Source organism: Heptranchias perlo, chromosome 18, assembly GCF_035084215.1.
Source record: "Heptranchias perlo isolate sHepPer1 chromosome 18, sHepPer1.hap1, whole genome shotgun sequence".
Classification (NCBI taxonomy): Eukaryota; Metazoa; Chordata; class Chondrichthyes; order Hexanchiformes; family Hexanchidae; genus Heptranchias; species Heptranchias perlo.
Genome location: NC_090342.1, coordinates 4,812,686 through 4,837,558, shown reverse-complemented (window position 1 = coordinate 4,837,558; position 24,873 = coordinate 4,812,686). Strand labels below are relative to the sequence as shown.

Here is a 24,873-nt window from a genome sequence, read left to right as displayed (position 1 = left end):
ATACAACAGGCTGTACTTTAATGATCCTTTTGCTGATCCCTAAACATAATGGCTAGACATTTTCTGAAAGTTGCAAACTATATGCCTGTTTTTTATATAAAAAACACTGTAGTGAAATTGGCTCATTAAAGGTTACAAAGTATTTAAGGCTGGTCACCATTTTTTAAACCCCTTTTCTTCTCTCCGCTCCTGGAAACATTGCTGGGGTGCATGAGAGCTAGTTGGTTAGCCCAAGTGGCCATTATTCAAGTGAGCCTTGGCAGTGAGCATTGACAGGCTATTCAACTGCAGGGGCATCACAGCCAAACCAAATCCTGTCCGTGGCTGGTGTGTGTAATACATACACACTCGTGTGTGTGCACGTACACACAATTCCAGCATTGCTAACTGGTGAAAGGTCAGGAACCAGAATCCTGGTTGTCTTCCTCCCCCTCCCCCCATCACAACTGGTGTTGATGCCACTTGTAGCCCACCCACTGCCACCCCAGTTCAAATCACTTGACTCTTCACAGACTAGGTTTGAACCTGGGACCTCTCTGGTCTCTCCAGCTCACTGGATAAGCTCGCTTGAGCGATCAGGGTGAGCTCAGTCAAAGTTATTTCTATGTTCTTACCCATTGTCTTTTAACTGTACAGTAGTAACTGTTTAACTTTTCCACTGGATGTTAACCTGTGAGACTTTCGTTCTGTTTCCAATCTCCACAGGTGCGTGTAAATTCACTGGTTTGCCTAGGCAAGCTTTTGGAGTATCTGGACAAGTGGTTTGTCCTCGATGAGATACTCCCTTTCTTACAGCAGATTCCGTCCCGGGAACCTGCAGTTCTCATGGGAATTTTAGGTGAGACTGTTTGACTAAGCAACACCTTGTACATTGCAGTGTTTCCAAAATTTCTGGGGTAGTTTCAGTTGTCTTGAGTAACAACAACATTTGTATTTATACAGCACCTTTAACGTTGTAAAGCGTCACAAGGTGCTTCACAGGAGCGTTATCAGACAAAATTCACAAATCTTTGAAGGTGGCAGGGCAAGTTGATAAGGTGGCTAAGAAAGCGTACAGGATACTTGGCTTTGTAAATAAGGGCATTGAATACAGAAACACGGAAATCACACTAAACCTTTATAAATCCCTTGTTAGGCCTCAGCTTATTGTGTACAATTCTGGGCACCACACTTTAGGAAAGATGTCAAGGCCTTGGAGAGGGTGCAGAGGAGGTTTACCAGGATGATACCAGGGATGAGGGACTTGAGTGATGTGGGGAGACTGGAGAAGCTGGGATTGTTCTCCTTAGAGCAGAGAAGGTTAAGGGGAGATTTAATAGAGGTGTTCAAAATTATGAGGGGTTTTGATGGGGCAAGTAAGGAGAAACTGTTTCCACTGGCAAGTGGGTCAAAAGAACTAGAGCAGAAATGAGGAGAGTTTTTTTCACACAGAGGGTTGTTATGATCTGGGACGCACTCCCTGAAAGGGTGGCGGAAGCAAATTCCATAGGAACTTTCAAAAAGCAATTGGACATGTACTTGAAGAGGACTCATTTGCAGGGTTTTGGGCAACTCTTTCAAAGAGCCGGCACAGGCATCACAGCCGAATGGCCTCCTTCTGTGCTGTAAGGTTCTATGAAAATTTGACACTGAGCCACATAAGGAGACATTAGGACAGGTGACTGATCTTCCTGACTTGCGGGCAGGCTGCACCGACAAACCAAATTTTGGGGGATATTTCTTGCTACAGGTTTTACTAGTAAGTGGAAAAAATATTTGGCACTGAGTTTTAACAAATGTTTTTCTTCGCTTTGTGTCTCAGGTATCTACAAATGTACTTTCAGCCACAAGAAGCTGGGGATAACCAAAGAGCAGTTGGCTTCGAAAGTGCTGCCGCACCTCATTCCCCTCAGCATTGACAACAATCTGAATCTGAGCCAGGTCAGATCACCTCCGCTGCCCTTTCCATGCTCTTAAAAGCGATCCCGTTGCCTCCAACTTGTAGTACATTTTCAGAATCAGCACGCTGTGCCTATTTCCTTTTTAAAAAAAACTTGAGTTGTCCTCATTTTTAGTCCAACGTGCAATACTTGGTTTAGTCATAACGAGTTGTGTTATCCTTGTCATTTGAGATTTGTAGGTGGAGATGGGACCTTTTTTTTAAAAAAAAATGATTCAAATTATTTTATTTTTAAGTAAAACCAAAGTCCCTATAATAAAATACCAGGAAAATGCCACATTTAATTGAACACTTTGGCTACTTTAAGAAGCCTTGAAGTAATGTGTTCAGTCTGCACTTAACATGTCTTACAAACCTTAAATCATGTGGTCGTCAAGGATTCTATGCCATGTGTTACTTTTAAGGGTTGGAATAAGAACGTGATATGTTGCCCGTTAGATATGTAGTTACTCTGAAACAGTCTGTTTGGCTTTATTTGCACTCCAGTGGTCCTGCTTTGCACCCCTATGCTAGACTTGTAATGTATACCCAGAGTGAAGATCTGCCTTGCCTCCATAGCAAAGGGAAGTTCAAAATTATACCCCTCCAAAGAGCCTCACTCTGCCTTATTTCAAAGACTAGTGACTCTGAATTTATAATTTCTTAGCGTCGGTGTAGAGTCACTTTATACCAACACTACAGTTGTATAAGTACAGCTTTAGTATTCAGCATGCAAGAAGGCAAAAAAATATAGTTTCTTCACTTTTACACAACTTTATTTGGCGTTTGTGGCCATTTTTGCACAGAATTTTTTGTGTGCACTTATTTTATTTAAGGTAACAACAACTGTTCAAAAAGCTGCAGCCCTACTGCAGGTCTTGAGCTAGGACTTCAGGAAGATTTTTTTTTAACACCAAAGGGACTCCAGTGCATATATTTTTCTGCTTTTCGTGTTCTTGAGGTTATACGGTTATGTTCAGCGACCCTGCACATCCAGCGGGAAACCTCGCTGGACTGGAGCCCAGTCTGAGACAGAGCTAACCTGCCTGGTGCCAATTCTCCAACCCCGCTTCCCACTGCGAGTGCAGGTTTGCAGAATTGTCTTGTGCATTTTATTTCTATTTGCATAATTTCCAAAAATTAAAACCAATTTCATTCATTCTCAATTTTTTTTTAATATAGTTTAACTCCTTCATGGGAGTGATCAAGGAAATGTTAAGTAAGTTGGAGGCTGAGCATAAGACCAAGCTGGAACAGCTGCACGGCATGCAGGAGCAACAGAGGTAAAAAGCGCTCGTGATGTGCTTTATGTTCTGTGTGACAGCCTGCAGTGTAATTGTGCCACAGAGTAAATGGCGAGCCACAGGATTACTCGTGAGCTTCTTGGACTCTTGAGAGAAAAAAAGTAAAACTGATATTAATTGTGGACAAGAAATCCCGATAATCTTTTTTTTCAACGATCGTGTGTCTCTGTCCAAATTAAATTGTGCTGCTGTCCTTGTGTCTCCATCTTGCAATAAAGGTGAATGGAGAAATTGCAGTGTCGTGTTCCGGGATTTTTTTGACTATTTTTCCACAGAAAGGATTTGGAAACAAAAGGGTTACTTTTAAATGTTGGGTTTTTAAAACAAAATGTATTCGCACAAATCTTTTTTTTTAAAAAAAAGAATAGGCGCCAAGGCTGTAGATGGTTAACATGCTAAGCTTTGATGTTGGTTATCCCAGACTGTAAATAGTAAGCAATTTGTTAGCCTGTCTTGGTATGTTGATAAAAACACCTCACGCCCATTGTGTTGGGAAGTCTCTGATCCCTTTTGGTTGTGAACACAGTGTGATTTAAAAAAAACAACACACACCTAGGGATACAGACAGGCAGACAAGTTCAGTAAAGGTTACAAAGTCAATCAGACTTTAAACAGAATGCTATGGGGGAAATCTTTGGCCAGGCTCAGAGGTTTAGCGTTTAAGAGGTTAGTTAGGAGTTATATTCTTTAAGTCAAATAAGATGACCCACTGATGTGGGAAGCATGGCGTGTTCATTTTTTTGTTTTATTACATGAAGACAAGCTGTGCTGTTAAAACTAAGTGAATCTGATCATATCTGTTGCTCATTATTGTAACTCGCAGTGAAATAAAACAACTTAAGATGAGGACAGATATGAATCATTAAGTGTTTTCTCAATACCTCTTAGAAGAAATTAGAAGGGTGCGTAGGAAAGACACACACATCCAGTTCAGATCAGAAGGGAGTAATATTGCTACACTCTGGGTTACACAATTATATAGTGAGATATTGGGCAATAAGAGCACACTTCTGCACACAGGACACTCAGACCACTTATGGGAGCGATCAGCTCTACTGTACCTGACAGAATACCTAAACAGACACCAATTCCATCAACTGCATTTCTGACAATTTCCTGACACCACCACTGTGTGTAGAAGGATGATTTAATTTATCACAGGTATTATCCCATCCCCCTAGTCCCAAAATATCTTTTGTCTTTTGCATCAGACACAGCGTATGAAATCTTAATAGGGGAATCGTACTTTATCCTGGACCACCCTTCCCCCCCATGTCCACCACCCCTCTTCTTGCTGACCTACAAGAGCTCCTGGTCCCCCAGTGTCTGAAATATGAAATTCTCACCCTCATGTTTAAATTGCTTCTAAATGAAGGCTGTTAATAGAGTAAATAAGGAGAAACTATTTCTTCTGGCAGGTGGGGCGGTAACCAGAGGACACAGATTGAAGATAATTGGCAAAAGAACCAAGAGGGAGATGAGAATTTTATTTACGCAGCGAGTTGTTATGATCTGGAATGCGCTGCCTGAAAGGGCGGTGGAAGCAGATTCAATAATAACTTTCAAAAAGAAATCGGATCTATACTTGAAAAAGAGAAATTTGAAGGGTTATGGGGAAAAAGCAGGGGAGGGGGACTAATCAGATAGCTCTTTCAAAGAGCCAGCACAGGCACGATGGGCCGAATGGCCTCCTGTACTGTATGATTCTGTGATTTTCAAGTTGTCTTTTTTTTGTAAAGTAGAGCTGTTTGTGTTTTTTATTTAAAAAGAAAATCCCTCAAAGGTAGCCATTAACTGCAATCCTGCGAACAAAGGGTTCTAGTCCCCTCTCTGGGATTCGAATCCTCTGTTTACCATTCGACCTGGCCACTTCTCCGAAACAGAGTACGGTTCCAGTTGCTGGCTCACCAAAACTCTTGACTTTAAAGCCAGAGGATATATTCAGCCTTGAGCTTGGCCGTACTTCTATAGGTAGATGATTGTCGGGTGCGTGGCCCTCATCTGTGCTTCTCCTAGTGGCGTGCCATTGTTGCAGTCCTGCGAGCTCACCTACCTGGGGAGATAAAGTGGGGGGAGAAAACTCCAAAATATATCAGATAGGTCTTTTTTGAGTCATTTGTAATTTGGTTTTCTAGTCAGCCGTGGCTCAGTGGGTAGCACTCTCGCCTCTCGAGTCAGAAGGTTGTGGGTTCAAGTCCCGCTTCAGAGACCTGAGCACATAATCGAGGCTGATACTCCCAGTGCAGTACTGAGGGAGTGCTGCACTGTTGGAGGTACCGTCCTTCGGATGAAACGTTTAAACCAAAGTCCCATCTGCCCTCTTGGGGGGACGTGAAAGATCCCACGGCACAATATTTATTCAAAGAGGAGCAGGATGAGTTCTCCCCGGTGATCTGGGATAATATTTATCCCTGAAAGAACGTCACTAAAAGAAACAGATGATCTGGTCATTATCACTTGCTGTTTGTGGGATCTTGCTGTGTGCAAATTGGCTGCCCCTTTTCCTACATTACAACAGTGACTACAATTCAAGAAGTTCTTAATTTGCTGTGAAACACTTTGGGACTTCCTGAGGTTGTGAAAGGCTGGTTATAAATGCAAGTTCTTTCTTTCTTAGTCAATACAATGCTGAAATGTTGTCTTTTTCTTTAGGAGTTTGGATCTACCCGGCCAGATCACTAAAGCTGCCGAATCAAAGGAAAGCCCGGACAATCAGGTAAGGTAACAGTTCCGGAGTGTAAATAGAAGGGAAATGCGCAGCCTAGGTACCAGAGAATGATCCGACTTGTATTGCAGAACAAAATTGCAAGCAAACTTTTTCAGTCACAGCTGCCACGATTCTGTCCTTTTGGTAAAATCTGATTTTGGACATCCTTAGGGAATTATAGACTTTATAGTATCATGGTACAGCACAGGAGGAGGCCATTCGGCCCATCATTTGCTTGAGTTCTTTGAGGACATACGTACAGGGTGGATAAAGGGGAACCAGTGGACGTAGTGTATTTAGACTTCCAGAAGGCATTCGACAAGGTGCCACAAAAAAGATTATTGCTCAAGATAAAGAATCATTGGATTGGGGGTAATATTCTGGCATGGGTGGAGGATTGGTTATCTAACAGGAAGCAGAGAGTTGGGATAAATGGCTCATTCTCGGACTGGCAACCAGTGGCCAGTGGTGTTCCGCAGGGGTCGGTTCTGGGTCCCCAACTCTTTACAATCTATATTAACGATTTGGAGGAGGGGACCGAGTGTAACATATCAAAGTTTGCAGATGATACAAAGATGGGAGGGAAAGTGGAGAGTGAGGAGGACATAAAAAACCTACAAGGGGATATAGACAGGCTGGGTGAGTGGGCAGAGATTTGGCAGATGCAATACATTATTGGAAAATGTGAGGTTATGCACTTTGGCAGGAAAAATCAGAGAGCAAGTTATTATCTCAATGGCAAGAGACTGGAAAGTACTGCAGTACAAAGGGATCTGGGAGTCCTAGTGCAAGAAAATCAAAAAGTTAGTATGCAGGTGCAGCAGGTGATCAAGAAGGCCAACGGAATGTTGGCGTTTATTGCTAGGGGGATAGAATCTAAAAACAGGGAGGTATTGCTGCAGTTATATAAGGTATTGGTGAGACCGCACCTGGAATACTGCATACAGTTTTGGTCTCCATACTTAAGAAAAGACATACTTGCTCTCGAGGCAGTACAAAGAAGGTTAATTCACTCGGTTAATCCCAGGGATGAGGGGGCGGACATAAGAGGAGAGGTTGAGTAGATTGGGACTCTACTCATTGGAGTTCAGAAGAATGAGAGGCGATCTTATTGAAACATATAAGATTGTGAAGGGGCTTGATCGGGTGGATGCGGTAAGGATGTTCCCAAGGATGGGTGAAACTAGAACTAGGGGGCATAATCTTAGAATAAGGGGCTGTTCTTTCAAAACTGAGATGAGGGGAACCTTCTTCACTCAGAGGGTGGTAGGTCTGTGGAATTTGCTGCCCCAGGAAGCTGTGGAAGCTACATCATTGAATAAATTTAAAACAGAAATAGACAGTTTCCTAGAAGTAAAGGGAATTAGGGGTTACGGGGAGCGGGCAGGAAATTGGACATGAATTTAGATTTGAGGTTAGGATCAGATCAGCCATGATCTTATTAAATGGCGGAGCAGGCTCGAGGGGCCGATTGGCCTACTCCTGCTCCTATTTCTTATGTTCTTATCATGCCTGTGCCGGCTCTTTGAAAGAGCTATCCAATTAGTCCCATTCCCCCGCTCTTTCCCCATAGTCCTGGTGTGTTTTTTTTTTATTAGTTCATGGGATGTGGGCGCCGCTGGCAAGGCCAGCATTTATTGCCCATCCCTAATTGCCCTTGAGAAGGTGGCGGTGAGCTGCCTTCTTGAACCGCTGCAGTCTGTGTGGTGAAGGTTCTCCTTTCTTATGGCTTGTTTATGCTGAGACCTGCAGCATTCAAACCTGCGGCTGCCCAGCTCTTTGGAGCCGTCCCCCTTTATACTGCACGGCATCTCCATCAACGAGAAGCCATTTTTAATGGTGTAACCCAGATAACACGTTGTTGTAACAGAATCTACAAGAAGGCATTGCTTCAAAGGAGAGTGAAAAGGGAGCTTAGCTTTAGCTACTTCACGCAGAGGGTGTTGAATGTGTGGAACAGGCTGCCAGGGAGGCAGTGGCAGCTGATTATATCAACAAGTTCAGTAGAGAGTTGGATAAGTACTTGGACACACATTTGATAGAGGGGTATGAGAAGTTTCGTGGGATGTGCTATTTCTTAGAAGCTATGACAAGTCAGAAGGACAGTGATGGCCTTTTCCAGTCCTGTATGTTCCTATGTTCAAGTGGGCTGCGTAGAAATTACAACACAGGAGACCACTTGCCCCATCATACTTATGCCGATGCTAGCTCTTTTTCTGGACCGGGAGCCAATGTAGGTTAGTGAGCACAGGGGTGATGGGTGAACGGGACTTGGTGTGGGTTAGGATATGGGCAGCAGAGTTTTGGATAAGCTCAAGTATATGGAGGCTTTCTGTTCCAGTCATATGCCCTTCTTGGCCACGTACCTTGCCATTTCCACTGTACCCTAACATTTCGTACCTTCCCCTAGCCTTCCAGTCCTCCTCTTCCCATATCCTTCACTGTCTTCCACTAACCTTCCTTGTCTCCCACTGTCTTTGAATTGGCAAAGATTATAAGCGCTTTTGGTCTTTGAAAACTAAAACGTCATTGAACCTGGTGAAGATTAGGCAGTGGCTGTGGGAGCAGGAGGTAGCGGGCCCTGCACAGAATTCAAGCAGGTGCTGGGGCAGTAGGTTTTTGGCACCTGGGGGAGAGAGGTAGCGGGCCTGGAAGGAGCAGGTAGCAAGAGAGGCTAAATAAAACCTGTCGTATTAAAATTTAATATTTAAAGAACTTTAAAAGTGAAGTTAAATAAAACTTAGCTGCAGTGATCTCCAGATGAATAGAGATGGTGACAGACCAATGAGGAGTAGCAGCATCACCTAGTGTTGGGAGGTGTGAAAGGCAAGTAATGGTGGATATAAAACCCGTACAGTTTTAACTTTAAAGAAATTGTAGGTGACACAGTCAGTAGTGACTTCTTGACGGGATAAACAGGGATAAAATCTTGACACAGGAAGTAAATGTGACAAACAGAAAGTGTGTGCTTTTTGTTTATTACAGAGATTTGGATTTACTGTGGTGTTGCTCTCAGTAAGTTAGATGATGCACCGTTTTATAAGGATAGATGTATTGCACCATTTAATGTACTATGTATTCACGCTAAGGCGGAGCTGTGTCCTTTTAAGTTCTTAAAGTCTAATCGTGATTGAATAAATACAGGATCAAGTCATTCGGAGTTCACTTGTTTAACCGGAGAACTTTGAAGATTGGAAAGTCCTTGTCTATTTCAGGCCTCAGCTCAGAATTACCCAGCATTTTAAGAATGTTTTTGCATTTTTGTTGTCTGGAGTGTAATGCTATCCCAAGATTTTAATGGAGGTCCCACTAGTGATACTCCCCAAATTATGCCGAGATCCCTAAGACCTCACTGATAGGTGAGAGCGACTCCCGTAAGCTTGTGGATCATGCCTTTCATATTAAATCTCATTTCTTTTTTTTAAAAACAAAGTACACACTCGTGAGACTGACCATAAACTCACTCACATCTGTTGTATATTTGCGAATTATTCTGTCAGGCCTGTTTCTGGAAAGTAGAGATTTGCCATTTAACTGGTGTTCTAAATTGGATAGCCTGGTGGTGAAGGATGGAATACTAGAGCCTGGTTTTCAGTTGGTTCCAAGCCTTTATTCACAGAGCTCAACATTACACACACCAACACCACACCCCAGATCAGCTCTCTTATAAATAGATACAAGAGAGTCCCCAATTGATGCCTGCAACCTGAATACAATTAACACTAATTGTTATAACTCGCAGACACAGTTAACAACTGGCAGCCATAAAATATCATTTGTTTTACTTTCTTGGTTTATAGAAGGTGTCTTTTATGATCTTAGTGCTTATGTAGTAGAGAAAATTGGTACCTCGGATACAGGGTGGATGGGAAACCATGTACCGGTGTCAAGGCCTCTGGCATATGACAGTATCCTGGTACAGCTGAAAGCTGATAAGAATTACCAGGAGATGTAATACTTGCATCTAGACTCCTTAAAAGAATGAAAGGGGGAAGTTAGACATTTTTTGAGAGAGGATGGAATGCTTTACTGCAAGTGGCCATTGGGGCCGAGACTGTAACATCATTTAAAGGAGATTTGGGTAAGTATTTGAAAAGAAATAATGTAAAAGGATATGGGGAAAGGGCAGGGATATGGGATTAGAATAGGCAGTGCCAGTTGAAGAGCTAGCATGGCACAGGTACAATGGACCAAATGGCCACCTTCTGCTCTGTAATTCCTAGGATTCTGGAACTTTTTTTTTATTCTTTCATGGGATGTGGGCGTCGCTGGCGAGGCTGGCATTTATTGCCCATCCCTAATTGCCCTTGAGAAGGTGGTGGTGAGCCGCCTTCTTGAACCGCTGCAGTCCGTGTGGTGACGGTTCTCCCACAGTGCTGTTAGGAAGGGAGTTCCAGGATTTTGACCCAGGAACGGTGATATGTTTCCAAGTCTGGTTGGTGTGTGACTTGGAGGGGAACGTGCAGGTGGTGTTATGCCCATGTGCCTGCTGCTCTTGTCCTTCTAGGTGGTAACGGTCACGGGTTTAGGAGGTGCTGTCGAAGAAGCCTTGGTGAGTTGCTGCAATGCATCCTGTGGATGGTACACATTGCAGCCACTGGGTGCTGGTGGTGAAGGGAGTGAATGTTTAGGGTGGTGGATGGGGTGCCAATCAAGCGGGCTGCTTTGTCCTGGATGGTGTAGAGCTTCTTGAGTGTTGTTGGAGCTGCACTCATCCAAGCAAGTGGAGAGTATTCCATCACACTCCTGACTTGTGCCTTGTAGATGGTGGAAAGGCTTTGGGGAGTCAGGAGGTGAGTCACTCGCCGCAGAATACTCAGCCTCTGACCTGCTCTTGTAGCCACAGTATTTATATGGCTGGTCCAGTTGAATACAATCGAAAGGCTCTGTTGGAGTTCTTTGTCTGGATCAGTTGTGCATTTATCCCAGCCGTGCTGTATATGGTGGTTCCGTTCTGTGTGTGTTATTGATTTGTACTGTTGTCTTGCTAAACAGATCGACAAGATCTTCACCAACTTTGGAGTGGATGTAAGTGGAGGAGCTAATAGGAAAGAGAATGGATCGACCTCCAATTCTCAGAAGCAAATCAAAGTAAGAGCTACTTTAAACCAAATGTTAGTCCTGCTTTTGTTGTTCAGCATGTTCTGGCACAGTGTGTCATGGTGTCTAATGTGGCTCAGTGGGTAGCACTCTGGCCTCTGAGTCAGGAGGTCATGGGCTTAAGTTCCACTTCAGAGATTTGAGCACAAAGTCTAAGCTGACACTCCAGCGCAGCCCTGAGGGAGCGCTGCACTGTTGGAGGTGCCGCCTTTAGGACAAGACATTAAACCGAAGCCCCATCTGCCCTTTCAGGTGGATTTAAAGGATCCCATGGCCACTGTTTCCAAACAAGAGCAGGGGAGTTCACCCCGGTGTCCTGGCCAATATTTATCCCTAAAACAATATCACTAAAAAAGATCATCTAGTCATTATCACGTTGCTGTTTGTGGGATCTTTCTGTGCGTAAAATTGGCTGCCGAAATTCCTACGTTACAACAGTGACTACTCTTCAAAATTAATAATTTGTATTGATTTATCATTACCTCTTTACTTTTGCGCACTATGCCCTTATTTATAAAACCTTGGAACCCATTTTTCTTCCACAACTTATTACCTTGTCCTACCGCTTTTAAACTGGAGTGCATTTGAACCCTTAAATGCCTCTGCCGTTGGCGGTAAAGCACTTTGGGATGTCCTCGGGTCGTGAAAGGTGCGATATAAATGCAAGTCTGCCGTCCTTCTTCCAGTGTTTGCCTGCCCGTGACCTCTCAGTTGCCCCTTGTTCCAGTGGACCTCTAAAGGAGGGAGGAGTAAACAAGTTTTTTTGTTTAGGAAGGGTGCCTATGCTTCTTTTCTAATGTGCTCTGTGACTCTCAATTACGATGGAAGCAGTGGCCGCCTCGTCCTCCTCGGTCTTCTTAAATACTTCCAATCCATTTACAATGCCTTCTGCTTGTTAGTCAGTGGCAGTGTGATTTAGTAATCGTTACAAGAACCATAGAAATTTACAGCACAGAAGGAGGCCATTTGGCCCATTGTGTCTGTCACGGCCGAAAAAGAGCCATCCAGCCTAATCTCACTTTATAGCTCTTGGTCCGTAGCCTTGTAGGTTACAGCATTTAAAGAGCAAATCCAAGTACTTTTTAAATGTGATGAGGATTTCTGCCTCTACCACCCTTTCAGGCAGTGAGTTCCAGACCCCCACCACTCTGGTTGAAAAGAATTCTCCTCAACTCCCCTCCATTGCTCCTGCCAATTAATTTAAATCTATGCCCCCTGGTTATTGACCTCTCTAAGGATGACTATGGTAAAGCTTCAAAAGGAATAGAGGAGCATAAGCATTTAAGGGCACTTTAAAAGCAATAGGACAAGGTGATAAAGTTGTAAATAAAAAATGGGTTCCAAGGTTTTATAAATAAGGGCATAGCATGCAAATGCCAAGATAATGGTAAATCTATACAAATCGTTGGTTAGGACTTTGTTAGAACATTGTGCCCAGGTTTTGGAACCTTTAGGTAGAATGTCAAGGCCATGGAAAGGGTAAAGAGATTCACTAGGATAATACCAGGGATGAGAGACTTTCATTATAAGGCGAGAATGGAGAAACTGGGACTCTTTCCTTCGGAACAAAGATGGTAAAGAGGTAATCAAAACGGCGAGGGGTTTTGATTAGTTAAATAGAGAAAAACTATTTCTACATGGTCGGTAACTATGATTTAAGATCATTAAAAGAACAAAAGAGGTAGAGAATTTCTTTTGAAGCAGAAGGTTGTTGGGACATGGAGTGCTATCCTGGAGACAGTGGTGGAAGCAGAGTCCATGATAGCTGTTGAAATTTGCAGGGCTATGGGGAAAGAGCAGGGGGAATGCCAATAATTGGACAGCTCTTTCAAAGAGTCGGCACAGGCATGATGGGCCGAATGGCCTCCTCCTGTGCTGTAAAGTTCTACGATTCTGCAAGATAATTTTAACCCCTTTTTCCTTCTGCATCCAGGCTTCTCTCACACTGGAAGAAAAGCAGCGACTGGCCAAAGAGCAGGAACAGGCTCAGAAACTTCGAAATCAGCAGCCTCTTGCCCCAAAGTCTGTCAAAGTTTCAGCTCCTAGCACGCAGGTATTTCTTTGCAAAGCTGTCTTAACTCTTGGGACAAGTAGACAGCCTTGTTATTCACTCTGATTTCTAATTGTCCATTTATATAATGCTTTACTTTGCCTGTATAAGTTACTGCCCCCAAAGCAATTCACTGCACATGCTCCACTTGGGACCCCTGAGAGAAATGGAAAAGAGGTCATAAATATAAGATAGTCACTAATAAATCCAACAGGGAATTCAGGAGAAACTTCTTTACCCAAAGTGTGGTTAGAATGTGGAACTTGCCACTGGATGGAGCAGTTAGAACCATAGAAAAGATACAGCACAGAAGGGGGCCATTCGGCCCATCGTGTCCGCGCCGGCTTGAAGAACAACCAGGTGCCCATTCTAATCCCACCTTCCAGCACCCGGTCCGTAGCCCTGCAGCTTACAGCACTTTAGGTGCAGGTCCAGGTACTTGTTAAAAGAGTTGAGGGCCCTGCCTCTACCACCAATTCGGGCAGCGAATTCCATACACCCACCACCCTCTGGGTAAAAAAGTTTTTCCTCATGTCCCCTCTAATCCTTTCGCCATTCAGCTTAAATCTATGTCCTCTAGTTCTTGACTCTCTGCTAGGGGAAACAGGTACTTCCTGTCTACTCTATCTAGGCCCCTCAATTTTGTACACCTCAATCAAGTCACCCCTCAGCCTCCTCTGCTGCAAGGAAAACAACCCCAGCCTATCCAATCTTTCCTCATAGCTGCAATTTTCAAGCCCTGGCAACATTCTTGTAAATCTTCTCTGCACTCTCTCCACAGCAATTACATCCTTCCTGTAATGTGGTGACCAGAACTGCGCACAATACTCCAGCTGTGGCCGTACCAGCATTTTATACAGTTCCATCATTACATCCCTGCTTTTGTTTTCTATACCTCGGCTAGTAACAGAGCATTCCATACGCCTTCTTCACAACCTTATCTACCTGCACATGCACTCCAAGGTCTCTCACTTCCTTTACCCCTCTCAATATATTCCCGTTTACTGCGTATTCCCTTTTACTGTTTGCCCTCCCGAAGTGCATTACCTCACACCTCCGGGTTGAACTCCATTTGCCACTTTTCCACCCACTGCACCAACCCATTGATATCTTCTTGGAGTCTACAGCTATCCTCTTCACTATCAACTGCACGGCCAATTTTTGTGTCATCTGCAAATTTGCCAATCATGCCCCCTACATTCAAGTCCAAATCATTAATATATACCACAAACAGCAAGGGACCCAACACTGAGCTCTGTGGCACACCACTGGAAACGGATTTCCATTTGCAAAAACATCCATTGACTTCTACCCTTTGTTTCCTGTTACTGAGCCAATTTTGGATCCAATTCGCCACATTTCCCTGTATCCCATGGGCTTTTACCTTTCTGACCAGTCTGCCATGTGGGACCTTGTCAAATGCCTTACTAAAATCCATGTAGACAACATCCACTGCACTACCCGCATCAATTCTCCTTGTCACTTCCTCAAAGAATTTAATCAGATTTGTAATGCATGACCTTCCCTGAACAAATCCATGCTGACTATCCCTGATTAAACCATGTCTTTCTAAGTGACAGTTTATCCTATCTCTCAGTATTGATTCTAATAGTTTGCCCACCACCGAGGTAAGACTGACCGGCCTATAATTGTTCGGCCTTTCCCTCGTACCCTTTTGAAACAATGGTACTACGTTTGCAGTCTTCCAGTCCTCTGGTACCTCCCCTGTATCTAGTGAGGATTGGAAAATGATCCTCAGAGCATCCGCTATTTCCTCCCTGGCTTCCTTAAATAGCGTAGGAAACAATCCATCCGGCCTTGGTGACTTATCAACTTTCAAGGATTCCAGTTCCTCTAGTACTTCCTCTCGTTATGTTTACCTTATCCAAGATTTCACACCTCTCCTCTTTAGCTACTGCGTCCGGATCATCCCTTTCCTTTGTGAATAGAGACAAAATATTCATTTAAAACCCTACCCATATCCTCTGCTTCTACACACAAGTTACCCTTATCGTCCCTGATAGGTCCCACTTTTTCCTTAGCTATCCTCTTGTTCTTAATGTACTGATAAAACATCTTTGGGTTTTCTTTAATCTTACTAGCTAATATTTTTTCATGCCTTCTCTTTGCTTTCCATATTTCCTTTTTTACATCATCCCTGTACTTTCTGTACTCCTCTAGGCTTTCTGCAGTATTTAGTTTTCTGTGACAGTCATAAGCTTTCTTTTTCTGCTTTACCTTGCCCCGTATACTTCTAGACAACCAGGGGGCTCTAAATTTGGCAGTTCCACCATTTCTCTTTGCGGGGACATGTCTGCATTGTACCCGTAGAGTTTCACTTTTTAGTGCCTCCCACTGATTTCTCCTCAAGTAGTTGTGTCCAGTCCACTTCTGCCAAGTCACCTCTTAGTTCTGTAAAATTTGCCTTCCCCCAATTTAAAACGTTTACTCCTGATTTAACTCTGTCCTTCTCCATAATAATGCTAAAACTAACTGAACTGAATTGTGGTCACTATCCCCAATATGGTCACCCACTGTCACTTCACCCACTTGCCCATCTTCATTTCCCAGGACTAAATCTAGAATTGCATCCCCTCTTGTTGGGCATGTCACGTACTGGCTAAAAAAAGTTCTCCTGGACACCGATCAAGAATTTTGCGCCCTCTGTGCCCCTCACACTGTTTGAATCCCGGTTGATGTTAGGGTAGTTGAAGTCCCCTACTATTATTGCCCTCTTAATTTTGCACTCAGAAATTTGCCTACATATTTGTTCTTCTATCGCCCTTTCGCTATTCGGGGGTCTATAGTACACTCCTAGTAGTGTGACTGCCCCTTTTTTATTTCTTAGCTCAACCCATATGGCCTCGATTGATGATCCATTTAGCATATCTTCCCTTCTCACAAGTGTAATTGATTCTTTAACCAATAATGCTACCCCCCCTCCTTTTTTATCACCCACTCTATCCTGCCTGAAAGCTCTATATCCAGGGATATTGAGCTGCCAATTAGGAACATAGGAACAGGAGTAGGCCATTCAGCCCCTCGAGCCTGCTCCGCCATTTGATAAGATCATGGCTGATCTGTGATCTAACTCCATATACCTGCCTTTGGCCCATATCCCTTAATACCTTTGGTTGCCAAAAAGCTATCTATCTCACATTTAAATTTAGCAATTGAGCTAGTATCAATTGCTGTTTGCGGAAGAGAGTTCCAAACTTCTACCACCCGTTGTGTGTAGAAATGTTTTCTAATCTCACTCCTGAAAGGTCTGGCTCTAATTTTTAGACTGTGCCCCCTACTCCTAGAATCCCCAACCAGCGGAAATAGTTTCTCTCTATCCACCCTATATGTTCCCCTTAATATCTTATAAACTTCGATCAGATCACCCCTTAACCTTCTAAACTCTAGAGAATACAACCCCAGTTTGTGTACTCTCTCCTCGTAACTTAACCCTTGAAGTCTGGGTATCACTCTGGTAAACCTACGCTGCACTCCCTCCAAGGCCAATATGTCCTGCCGAAGGTGCAGTGCCCAGAACTGCTCACAGTACTCCAGGTGCGGTCTAACCAGGGTTTTGTACAGCTAATTATCCCCCTCTTTAACCCAGGTTTCCGTTATAGCAATGCTGTCATGTGTCTCTGTGCCCTTAGCTCATCTGCTTTGTTTGTAATACTCCTTGCATTGAAGTATATACCCTTTAACCCCGTCAAATTCCTGTGCTGAACACTATTTAACCTTTGCTTCTTTTGCCTTTGAATCGCTAACTACATCACTAACTGCTTTTCTACATCCCGTTTCCTGGTCTGAATTTGTCCTATCTGTACCTACCCTCTGGTTCCCATCCCCCTGCCAGACTAGTTTAAACCCTCCCCAACAGAACTAGTAAATGATCCCGCTAGGATATTGGTCCCAGTTCTGCTTGGGTGCAATTCGTCCAGCTTGTACAGGTCCCGCCTTTCCCAGAATCGGTCTTAATGGCTCAGGAATTTAAACCCCTCCCTCCTATACCATCTCTCAGGCCACGCATTCATCTGGTCTACTCTCGTATTTCTCCCTCACTAGCACGTGGCAGCTTAGAGGTCCTTCTTTTTAATCTATTTCCTAACTCCCTATATTCTGCTTGCGGGACCTCATCCCTTTTTTTAAACCGATGTCATTGGTACTGATATGGACCACGACCTCTGGCTGTTCACTCTCCCCCTTCAGAATGTCCTGCAGCTGCTCCGTGACATTCTTGACCCTAGCACCAGGGAGGCAACATACCATCCTGGAGTCACGTCTGCGGCCGCAGAAACACCTATCTGTTCCCCTTACAATGGAATTCCCTATCACTATTGCTCTCCCATTCTTTTTCCTCCCCTCCTGTGCAGCTGAGTCACTTGTGGGGCCACGGTCTTGGCTCTTGCTGCATTCCCCTGATAAGCCATCTCCCCCAACAATGTCCAAAGCAGAATATCTGAGAGGGAGATGGCCCCAGGGGACTCCTGCCCTATCTGCTTAGTCCTTTTACTCTGCCGGGCGGTCACCCATTTCCTTTCTGCCTGCGTAATCTTTACCTGTGGTGTGATCTCACTGAACGTGCTATCTACGATAATATCAGCATCGCGGATGCTCCACAGTGAATCCACCCGCAGCTCCACCTCAGAAATGCAGTTAGCCAGTAGCTGCAGCTGGAAACGCTTCCTGCACATGTGGTCGCCAAGGACACCGGTAATGTCCATGATGTCCCACAAAGCGCAGGAGGAGCGTACCACAGATGCAAGCTCTGCTGCCATGACTTGCCTTAGATTAAGCTCATTAGTTACTCCCTTGAAGAAGTTTACTCCTTTAAATTACTCTTAATTTAGAGAATGTTAACTACACTAGGGACCTTGATTCACTTAAAAAAAACACTACTTGCTATAACTAAATTAAGTTTAGTTTTTTTAAAAATAAAAATTTAGTTTTATGCTACAAGTTACTGAGACCACAGTCCTAAGAAAGAAGAAAACAGAAGAGATCCTCACCACCAACCACCTACCTGCCTTACTTGTGACATCACACTGCAGTTTTGTTTTGTTGTTGCTGCTGCTGTGACCCGCCCTCGGCGCGCTCCTCCCCGCTCCGCCCCCGGCGCGCTCCTCCCCGCTCCGCCCCCGGCGCGCTCCTCCCCGCTCCGCCCCCGGCGCGCTCCTCCCCGCTCCGCCCCCGGCGCGCTCCTCCCCGCTCCGCCCCCGGCGCGCTCCTCCCCGCTCCGCCCCCGGCGCGCTCCTCCCCGCTCCGCCCCCGGCGCGCTCCTCCCCGCTCCGCCCCCGGCGCGCTCCTCCCCGCTCCGCCCCCGGCGCGCTCCTCCCCGCTCCGCCCCCGGCGCGCTCCACCCCGCTCCGCCCCCGGCGCGCTCCTCCCCGCTCCGCCCCCGGCGCGCTCCTCCCCGCTCCGCCCCCGGCGCGCTCCTCCCCGCTCCGCCCCCGGCGCGCTCCTCCCCGCTCCGCCCCCGGCGCGCTCCTCCCCGCTCCGCCCCCGGCGCGCTCCTCCCCGCTCCGCCCCCGGCGCGCTCCTCCCCGCTCCGCCCCCGGCGCGCTCCTCCCCGCTCCGCCCCCGGCGCGCTCCTCCCCGCTCCGCCCCCGGCGCGCTCCTCCCCGCTCCGCCCCCGGCGCGCTCCTCTCTGCTGACTAATCAAATGCACCTCATCCCTTACTGCACCGAATCCCCTCACTCACCAAATTCCCAATTATAGACTCTGTCAAAACCAGACTCCGTCGAAAGCTGCTACTCCGTGCGTTAGCAAAACCCTTCTGAATTTATGCTCGCTAGAATGCCAATCACCTGAGTCAGCCCCAGCTGACAGTAGATTACCAGTTCTAACCAGTCACCTAATTAACTAGGTGACCAACTGCCACTTCAGGCTGCTTGTTTACCACTAACTGAAAACTGCAAGTTAGGATTAAATTTAAGTTAAATGTTTGATGCCAAACTTAAGTTCTTTCTGCGACCGGTGGGCACCGCAGGGGCTGGAGTGCATCCTGGACAAGGATAATAAAATTTTAATTTGACACTTGGTTTTGGTTTTCTTCGGTTGCTCATAAACACACCCTAAACCCCCCCTTCTTATAAAAAGGGGGCCTAAAAACACAAAAAAAAAGAATTGATGCAAAAAGATCTGATTGTTTAAAAAAAAGATTAAATTTAAGTTAAATGTTTGATGCCAAACTTAGTCTTTCCGCGACCGGTGGGCACCGCAGGGACTGGAGTGCATCCTGGACCGATATAATAAAATAATAATTTGACATTTATTTTGTATTTTTTGATTTACTGCACATAAACATACCCTAACCCCCCCCTTATAAAAGGGGGGCCTAAAACACAAAAAAAACTTAATCAAATTTTAGATAAATATCAACCCTTAAAAATCCCCTCACTCCCCAAATTCCCAATTATAGACCCTGTCGAAACCAGACTCCGTCGATAGCTGCTACTCCGTGCTCCCTCACTCCCTCACAGTTGAGGCGAATAGCATAGATGTCTTTAAAGGAAAGCATAAACACCGGCATAGAGGTGTTGGGCCGAATGGCCTGTTTCTGTGCTGTAAATTCTTTGTAATTCTATGTAATGTGAAGTACTAAACAAATGCAAGTCCCTTCTGTATATGATTATGTATATGGCCTGTTTCCATGTTGTAAACTTCTGTGATTCTATGATTAGTCTATTCAGTGGCAGCGAATGGTGTCTTGTGGAATTTATTTAATTCACATTTGCATGTCTCGTATGTTCTTTGGAAACTTTAAAAGTTGTGCAGTTACTCGAGTAGAATTTGCTCTGGAAAGCCTCTTTTTTAAAAAATAATTCTATCAAACGCTTAACCAGCCCGTGTTTTTATGGCTGCAGAAGCACTTTGTAAGTTTCTTACAGCGTGAAGATGTGAGATAGGACAGGAGTTACAGACTCTAACTTAGAAAAGTGCCGTGTGATTATTGGAAGCAGATCATTCTCGGTGAATGTGCCACCAGTTTGTTCTTTTGTTTTTATTTTCCAACCGATGGTTCAGATATTCACTTAATTTTGACCTTGCAATCATTGTTCTGTGGACCCTTTATTTAATTGCGTCTTCAAACCTAACGTGCATAACTTATAAATCATAGCGACGTAGTAGGATACAGCACGGAAGGAGGCCATTCGGCCCATCGTACCTGTGCTGGCTTGTTGGCAGAGCTATCCAATTAGTCCCACTCCCCTTGAACGTACTGTTACCTGATCTATTTAGTGAGTTACCAAAACCAGATAAATGAAAGCTTAAAAATAATCTTACTAATATAGGGTTGGGGGCCGCAGCGTCCACTCAAGTGGAGAGGTACAGCTTCTGGGTCAGACCTATCAATCACTTGAGCTGCCAGAGCGTGCACCTTGCCAGATTTAGTACTCTGGAACTCTTTGGGTTCCCTTCGGGGGGTTGGGGGGCACGCTCAAGGGAGCGTGAGTTGGAGATAGGGCTATGACACGGCCATGATCCGATTGTACGAGCGATAAGCCCTTGGGCCACGTCTCCCCGCTGGGAGCCAGGGATCAGAGAATTTACCTGTACAGGTCTGCAGCATACAGCCGGTCAGGCTCGAATGGAGATTATAATCGTAGACTGACGGGGGATCACCGGGATCTTTGGGAATGGTTTCACAAAGCTCTTGTTTTGGCTTTCACCTGTGGCGATGGCCTCCGAGGCCTTGGGGAGGGTGCAGAGGAGATTTACTAGAATGATGGGGGACTTCAGTTATGTGGAGATACTGGAGAAGCTGGGATTGTTCTTAAAGCAGAGAAGGTTATGGAGAAATTTAATAGAGTTGTTGAATGTTGAACGATTTTGATAAGAGTAGATAGGGAGAAACTGTTTCCACTGGCAGGAGGGTCAGTGACCAGAGGACACAGATTTAAGATAATTGGCAAAAGGACCCAGAGGGGAGATGAGCATTTGTTTTACTCAGCGAGTTGTTATGATGTGGAATGCGCAGGGGCGGGGGTGAGGGAGAGTAGAACTAATTGGATAGCTCTTTCAAAGAGCCGCCACAGGCATGAAGGGCCGAATGGCCAACGGTACAGGTTATGTCTGTTTTAAGGGGTGGGCTTGGCTGGCTGGCTGAATGGCCTTGGCTGGCTGGCTGAATGGCCTTTTCTTGCTCCGTACTGGGTCGCTTTCCTGAGCTCATGTGTTGATCAGATTAAGGAGCAGGAAGAGACACCATGGGCCGTCCCGATGTCCAGTTAATTCCCTTTGTCAGGTACCATGGGTAGAGGGTGTGGAGAAGTCAGGGATGAGGTCGGAGAGATACGGGTCAAAGCGCAGTTTAGCAATAACCCAATAGTTTCCCAGTTTATTGAAAGAATATCCAACAGTTAACTGTGGAATAAATGGTTCTCTTTTACGCCATAAAAGTAATTCTGCAAAATTAATTTGAAACTGTCCTTCAATACGGAGGACACTTCAAAGGGGAGTGGGACTAATTGGATAGCTCTTTCAAAGAGCTGGCACAGGCACGATGGGCCGAGTGGCCTCCTTTTGCGCTGTATCGTTCTGTGATCTATGAATATAAAAATGTAAAAAGCTGTCTTGGAGAACAGTTGCTATTTTGAAGTGATTTCTGTTGATAACCTTTGAACATTCAGCTTCTTCTCGTTATTTTTCGTTCACAGACCAAAGACCTGACGAGTAGTTTGTTAGACAGCATGTCCTCCATGAATGCGCTCTCCATCAGCACGCCCAAACCAAGCTCAGCGCAGAATATTACTTCGAGTGGGTTCCCCTCGGCGGTGAGCAGCAGTATGGGATTCGCTAATCCCGGCACTTTGGGAAGCATGAGTAACGGTGCAGGATTCAGCTCGGCCATGACATTCCAGCCCACGTACGGGAACAGCATGGCGATGGCTGGTGCAGGCCAAAACTTCTACAGTGGTCGGGGTGCCGCCGGCATCGGCCGGGTGCCCATGTCCTCGGCGACCAATTTGCCAAATTTCTCCGGCATGGGCACCATGGGCCAGCCTAGCCTCGGGCAGATGCCGCAGCCGGGCAAAGCCGTGGACCTGTCGGCTTTGGACAACCTCCTCGGCCCTCAGAAGAACCGAGTCAGCATGAACCAAATGGCCCAACCAAAGCAGATGCCGCCAGCCGCTCAGAGTCAGTGGTTAAACCAGTTTGTCCCAGCCCAAGGCTCGCCGGTCACCAGCAATCCAATGGGAGGGGCTCAGCCCAGCGCGATGGGGCAGGCTGCTTTCGGCGTGACGCCGCTACAGGCCAACCCATTCATGTCGCCGAAGGACTTTACGCAGCCGAGCTTGCCGACGAACTCCATACGGCCCAGCAGTTCAGCTAACAACGACCTGAAGGATCTGTTCGGCTAGGATTTACCACTCACCCCCCCCCCCCACCACCCCCTTTCATCTGCAGACTTTTTGGAAGAGGATCGCTGCTAATTAAATATGTTTCAGTTCCATTTGGGTCCTTGTGCTTTATATGGAAGTCGGTTTCTGTTCCATTTTTTTTGCTGCTGTAAAAACCCACACGGCCTTACACAGTAAAAGCCACACAGCGCCTCGAAAAAAAAAACTTGTGTCATAGGTGGTCTTAAAGTATGTTGCGCAGGTTTTCCTTTGGTGTTTCGGCAGGTGTTTGCTGTGAGAAGAATCTCCACTCTACACTACCACGTTGCCCTCCGTTTCAGTTCCATTTGGTAAGAAGCTTGCTGCCTGGGACCAGGTCTGCAGCCTTATTGAATACACAGCAATATTAGACAAGGCTTATTTAATTTATTCTACTCAGTGTTGGCTTTAAGGGTGGCACTGCCGATCGATTCATTTTTGCCACCTTGGCTTCGAATAAACAAACCAAAAACCATCTTGAGGGAAAAGTAAAATCATTTACAGTGAGGCCTGATCTCTCCATTTCTTTCGTTAGGCAATAAGTAAATGTGACACATTAATGTGAAGGCATTTTTAAAACTGGCAAGAATGTCATTCGTTGATCAGCTGTGCTGCAAGTCAAGTCCCCTGTAAAATAGTCTTGTATCTTGACACTGGCATTCTGTGCTTTAGTGATACTGAAGCACATAGTCCAAAGTAATTGAACATATCAACATTCCTGTTATTTTTTTTTGAAGGCACCCAGGTGTCTTCTGAAACTGTCTTTTGGTCAGCATTTTCATAAGACTGTTGTTTTCTGTTTGATTGTAATGGTTTGATGAAGATAAAATATGTTGTGCGCATATTTTGGGCATTGGTCATTTCTTGCCTATGTTCTTACTGTATGTTTGTGATGAATTCTGTGATAGTTTGTTAAAAGATGCTTTGTCTTGGCATTATTGTACATCACCTTTGCTGAATACTGCAGGTATTTAAGAAGGAAATAAATATTCTTGTACCAAGAGTCCAAAACTAGAGGTCATAAATATAAAATAGTCACTAGTAAATCCAATAGGGAATTCAGAAGAAACTTCTTTACCCAGAGAGTGGTGAGAATGTGGAACTCGCTGCCATAAGGAGTAGTTGAGGCGACTAGTATAGATGCATTTAAGGGGAAGCTAGATATACACAGGAGGGAGAAAGGAATAGAAGGATATGCTGATAGGGTGAGATGAAGTAGGGAGGGAGGAGGCTCGTGTGGAGCATAAACACCGGCATGGACTTGTTGGGCCGAATGGCCTGTTTCCGTGCTGTAGTTTTGATGTAACTCGGTGCAAATTGCAGATCATTTGAAATGTTCAGTATTCAGCAACTTTAAATCACTTTGTACTGTAACAAAAAAAAAGCTGGTATCGTTTTGGAGGTTAGAAAGTGAAGATACCGGATTGAGGAAAAAAAGCAAACCCTCTTACGATGTTCAGCATTAAAAATGAAGAAAAACGAGCCCGCATGGTGTGTGTGTGTGTGTGTATGTACAGGTTTTTTCGAAGCAGAGGAGATGAGTGGAGCAAGGTAGTGCGTATATCCCAGCGTCCTCGGCCTTAATGGTGGGGTGTGTGGGGGGATGGGGAGTCTGAGTGCGTCACTAGACTAAATGTAACTGGACATACTCATGACTGAGATAAAATAAGTGCAAATCCAGGGCAGTGATCCCACAAAGAGTGGCAGTCAATGTACTTTAATCAGCCAATCACTGAGAGTAAGTTCCATGAGCAACAAATTTTATGCAGAATGAATTATGATTTAACAGTGAATTGATGAGATTTAGGGTCTGGCGTCATTTTACTATATAGAATGTAAATTTGTGTAGGTGTCAGCCGTGGTTCAGTGGGCAGCACTCTCGCCTCTGTGTCAGAAGGTTGTGGGTTCAAGCCCCACTTCAGAGACTTCAGCACACAATCCAGGCCGACACTCCCAGTGTCAGTACTGAGGGGGTGCTGCACTGCGGGAGGTGCTGTCTTTCGGACGAGACGTTAAACCGAGGCCTCATCTTGTGAATGTAGAGCCTGTGGTATTATATTGAAGAAGAGTAGGAGAGTTCTCCCTTGTGTCCTGGCCAATATTTATCCCTCAACCAACATCACTAGAACAGATTATCTGGTCGTTATCACATTGCTATTTGTGGGAGCTTGCTGTGTGCAACTTGGATGCTGCGTTTCCTACATTACGTGGAGATGCCGGTGATGGACAAATGTAAGGAGTCTTACAACACCAGGTTATAGTCCAACAGCTTTATTTAAAATCACAAGCTTTCGGAGGCTTCCTCCTTCGTCAGGTGAGTGTGGTATTCCACGAAAGGTACCGCATATATAGTCAGAACAATGCCTGGTGATTACAGATAATCTTTCCAACTGCCCGTTATCAAGGCAATCAA

General features: G+C 45.1%; 1 protein-coding gene across 2 annotated transcripts in view; it reads left to right on the top strand.

The window, feature by feature from the left end:
- Positions 1–23,302, top strand: part of scyl2 (SCY1 like pseudokinase 2) — a 54,787-nt gene extending 31,485 nt beyond the window's left edge. For both annotated transcript variants that reach the window (XM_067999265.1, XM_067999264.1), the window contains 7 exons: positions 706–838; positions 1,802–1,920; positions 3,101–3,201; positions 5,875–5,938; positions 10,925–11,020; positions 12,963–13,082; positions 21,738–23,302. In XM_067999265.1, coding sequence (XP_067855366.1) covers positions 706–838; positions 1,802–1,920; positions 3,101–3,201; positions 5,875–5,938; positions 10,925–11,020; positions 12,963–13,082; positions 21,738–22,442 — 1,338 coding nt within the window. In that variant the 3' untranslated portion in view covers positions 22,443–23,302. The remainder of the gene's footprint in view (positions 1–705; positions 839–1,801; positions 1,921–3,100; positions 3,202–5,874; positions 5,939–10,924; positions 11,021–12,962; positions 13,083–21,737) is intronic.
- Positions 23,303–24,873: the final 1,571 nt, after the last annotated feature.